This window comes from Austrofundulus limnaeus, unplaced genomic scaffold (genome assembly GCF_001266775.1).
Source record: "Austrofundulus limnaeus strain Quisiro unplaced genomic scaffold, Austrofundulus_limnaeus-1.0 Scaffold1729, whole genome shotgun sequence".
NCBI classification, from domain to species: Eukaryota; Metazoa; Chordata; class Actinopteri; order Cyprinodontiformes; family Rivulidae; genus Austrofundulus; species Austrofundulus limnaeus.
The window spans coordinates 47,857-52,049 of NW_013954131.1; the positions used below are offsets into that span (position 1 = coordinate 47,857).

General features: G+C 35.8%; 3 protein-coding genes across 4 annotated transcripts in view; 1 reads left to right on the forward strand and 2 right to left on the reverse strand.

The window, feature by feature from the left end:
• The window catches only part of pex3 (peroxisomal biogenesis factor 3), a 7,030-nt gene extending 5,566 nt beyond the window's left edge, over window positions 1-1,464 (reverse strand). The window contains exon 1 of one of the 2 annotated variants that reach the window (XM_014033414.1): window positions 1,270-1,464. In XM_014033414.1, coding sequence (XP_013888868.1) covers window positions 1,270-1,342 — 73 coding nt within the window. In that variant the 5' untranslated portion in view covers window positions 1,343-1,464. Of the gene's footprint in view, window positions 1-1,191; window positions 1,212-1,269 lie in introns of those variants that run through there. The other variant, XM_014033415.1, reaches the window with a different exon arrangement.
• adat2 (adenosine deaminase tRNA specific 2) lies at window positions 310-753 on the forward strand (the record flags this gene model as incomplete). Its single annotated transcript, XM_014033416.1, is given in 2 exon segments — window positions 310-412; window positions 716-753. Coding segments are annotated over 2 exon segments (132 nt in total), but the record flags the coding sequence as incomplete, so codon positions are not given.
• A 2,061-nt stretch (window positions 1,465-3,525) lies between the features above and the next one.
• The window catches only part of aig1 (androgen-induced 1 (H. sapiens)), a gene marked incomplete at its 5' end in the record, with an annotated part of 4,835 nt that continues 4,167 nt past the window's right edge, over window positions 3,526-4,193 (reverse strand). The window contains 1 exon segment of the mRNA XM_014033417.1: window positions 3,526-3,874. Coding sequence (XP_013888871.1) covers window positions 3,855-3,874 — 20 coding nt within the window.

The window sequence follows — 4,193 nt, forward strand, 5'->3', positions numbered from 1 at the left end:
GTGTGTTCCTGTTTGTGTGTTCCTGTTAGTGTGTTCCTGTTTGTGTGTTCCTGTTAGTGTGTTCCTGTTAGTGTGTTCCTGTTTGTGTGTTCCTGTTAGTGTGTTCCTGTTTGTGTGTGTTCCTGTTTGTGTGTGTTCCTGTTAGTGTGTTCCTGTTAGTGTGTTCCTGTTTGTGTGTTCCTGTTAGTGTGTTCCTGTTTGTGTGTGTTTCTGTGAGGTTTTATGAAATCTTTAACTGTTGTTGGTTTTTAACCTCCAGCTCACCTGCCGTGTGTGTGTGTGTGTGTGTGTGTGTGTGTCTGTGTGTGTGTGTGTGTGTGTGTGTGTGTGTGTGTTCAGTGTGTTTCTGGTCACAGAGCAGAAGAAGCCGTTGCGATGCTGAAAACCTTCTACAAACAGGAGAATCCTAACGGTGAATTATTTCTGTCCGTTTTTATCTTATTTTAACCTTTTCCTTCCTCTGCTCCTGGTTTATCTGAGGCACATTTATAAATGTCTTATTAACACTTTATAAAGTACGGAGCAGAGCATATGTGTGGGGTGGTAGTAGCTGAGAGTCGACCCTAACCTATCAGTCAGGACGTTCTTTTAAAGATTAGACTGAAACAGTTTTAATGTCTTCGTTTCTCATCTGAATCTAAACATGTAGCACGAAGGGCAGCTTTTATTTGTGATAAAATAAAATAAATTAACATCTCATTCGTTTGTTTTTCAGCTCCAAAACCCAAAGCAAGGAAGGACTGAGCCCACAAGNACATTGGTAATGTCTGACTGGACCTCGTGACACTTTATGTTCAACAAATTGGGCCCTGAGGTCAAAAAGGTTAAGAAGCTCTGGTTTAGAGAGTACAGGTGTGTGTTTACACAACACCAATGTGGCAATAAGACATCGGCTTAAAAAATGAAATCCCACTGAAGCTCAAAAAAAATAAAAATAAAACATAAACCAATAACATGTTTTCATTCAAACTGCATATACATTAAACAACAATAAACAACAATTAAAATTCATTCAATTCATTAAACAACAATACAGACACTAACATTTGTATAAAAAAACAGGGTTTTTATGTAAATTATCAAATATGTTGGTTGAATCTCAAAATCTGTGCAGCCGAATTAAAAAGAACATCTATATGTTTCCTAATCGCTCTTTAAATAAGTTCTACGACAGACTTATCGTACAATTACCTCAAAAACAAACCACGTTCAAAGCTTTACGCACAGAGTCTGGCGTGCTTCGCTTAGCACGAAGCTAACAGGACGTACCTCCAACCACAGCTCCGGTGAAAATAAACTTCTTTTTATGGCGTTTGATAAAATTCCAGACAGACGAAAACATTTTCAGAGAACTGAAACTCTAAAACCTCCTCCGTAGTTTTATTTTTATTATCTTACCACTTAAGCGACATTTTTAAATGAAATGTTTCAGGGTGCAGCATTGCGTTGCTATGCTAACTGTCAGAAATTACGAGGAAGCGTGAGTGTAAAACATCCGGTTTGAATTTCAAAATAAATGACAGTCAGTTCCACTGAAATGAAAGAAAGGTGTATTTGTGTTTGTATTGTGTTTATTTTTGAGTGGACAGACTGACAGAACTCGGATATAAATTTCAAACATGAACAAAAATACATAATGACAGTTTTTACAAATGAGGGCAAAATCCGTGCTTTTTTTACAAAAGCAAATATCTTTATTTCCGGTTTTGTTACGCTCAATCAATGCGCAAAACAGTCGCAGTGATGACGTGTGGCAAAACGAGAAGATCTGATTGGTTGAATCTGAAGACGGTCCGCTCAGTATTATCTTCCCCCGTGCTGTACTTCCGCCCTTTAGACAGCGAATGAACGGGAAACATTAAAGCACAATAAAGCTCCAAACACGCTTTAAATTTAAACAGATTACACTTTTGATGTGAGGCGACCTTTGCTATGGAAACAGAGGAATGCCGTAAAGCTGATTTATTGGAGAGTTTTTGTCCGAGTGATGAAGAAATTGACAAGTGGATGTGCGTCGCTTTCGAAATGGCGAGTTTGTTCTTTTCAGAGATTGTTGCTTAAAAAAGGATTTTATTAATGGTGGGCGCAGTTCTCATGAAGCGCTAATAGGCCAGGGGAAATAACTTCCTGATTAGTGCTTTAGGGCTTTTGCTAATTTTAAAATTTATTAGTGAATTAGCACTTGCTAAATCTATAGGCTAAATTTAGAAGCACCTCAGTTACCGCAGACTTTTATCCAGGATGGTTAAAGAGCTAAAGCTGAGGTTTTTAACCTTTACAATTAGCGGACCTAAATATTTGAGTTCGTGTTTTAGTGGAACTAATTTTTATATTAGTGCTGTATTTACACCAGGGATGGGCAATCCTGGTCCTCCAGGGTCTCAGCCCTGCAAGTTTTATTTATTTCTCTGCTCAAACTCACCTGATTTGAATGAATGGGTGATTATCAGGCTTCTGCTGTACGGAGGACCGAAACTGACATAATTAAAAATAAAAGTGGAAATAAATAAATAAATAAATAAATAAATAAATAAATAAATAAATACTTAAAGTGCACCAATATAATTCAAAAAAGAGAATTTTATTTAAAGTATATANGCTGTTAATCTTTATTAAATAATATAAATCAATAAACCCGATAACAATCTTTTCTGAACCGTCCTCCTTCACGACCGGACCAAAATGCATGACTACTGTCTCCAACCAGGAGGAGAAGAAAAGACGTTTAGAGGAGGGAAACAGAGACACAGACAGAGGTACAGTAAAAGAAAAAAGTTAATAAACAGTGTTTGTGCATTTTATTATCAGCTGACCTGTGATGAAAAGAAAAATACCGTGATATACCGTGAAACCGGTGTAAATGTTGAAAATACCGTGATATAAAACTTTGGTCATACCGCCCAGCTCTACTTGGTAAGATTCCTAAAATACTTGATTTGACTCTTTTTTTTCTTATTTCAAGAATCTTACTAAGTAAAAAATTTTCTTACTCCATTGGCAGAAAATTTTGACTTAATTTGAGTCAAATTTTCAGACTAACAAGACAAATAATCTTACACATTCTGAAAACAAGATAATTATTCTTAATCAGTTCTTGTTTAGTAAATCAGTCTCGAAACAAGATCAAAAAGACTTTTTGGCTGATATAAGYTTTTAAAACTTGGTTAAGATGGACAGTTTTTGCAGTTTCTTTCCTAAATAATAATAAAAAAAACAGATTGGGACCATTTTTCAGTCTCTGGTTTCAGCAGCTTTTCACCACTTTCTTCCTGCTTCAACAGCTTTAAAGATGTTGGAGTTTGTTTGATTTGAAGCAGCAGCTCAGCTCCTCTGTAACTTTAACCTATTATAACTATTATTGTTTGAAATTAACATTTTTTTGTTGTAAATAGGAGCAGGTGATTTTTTTCTTCTGCTGCCTTTTTATTAGAATTGCATTGTTTTGTTGTATGTAATGTGTTTTTTTAATGAAATTAATAAATACTAAAAAAAAAGTGTTTTAAAGCACTAAATGTGGCTGAAACGTGTTTTCCACTCATAATTTATTGGTTCTTTCCATCTCATGTATTTGAAGACATTTCTGACATTCAGTGGTTCTGTAGGATCCGTCTGCAGATCCAGTTTGTCCTATGAGCTCATGTCACAAATCAAAATATATTAAAAATGAAAAAGAAGAAAAGATGTTAATGCTGCTATCTAAAGTTAAACTGATGATGATGTTCTCCGTTCTTTAGTTGTTCTTTTAAAGATAAAAAAAAGTTCTTCTCCACTTCCGGCGAGGTCACTTTGGTTCTCCTGCTGGAGCCGGGAGCGACTCGTCCGCCTCGTGCTGTGAAGCTGCAGGGGGGGGGACGTCACTCCCCTTTAACCTTCTCTGAGGGGAGACAGAGAGACGCTTCTTTTAGTTTTTTTGTTTTGTTTAACTTTATTCAGTTCATGAAAAAAAAAACTATTTAATGTACAACTAAACATTGTTTTTTACGATGTAAAAACAAGTGTGCATTGCCATGTAGCATGTCTTTGCCTGCAGCATTGGACTTGCAGAATGAACTTTGACCAAGTTCAAATGTGTTTTCTACTTATTATCAGTCAAACACCTGCCAAGTCAGCAGGTGTTTTTAATGAGCATAATTTTGTGATGATATATAAATCTGAAAATATGTAGTTTTACTGAAATAGTTTAATCATAGCTG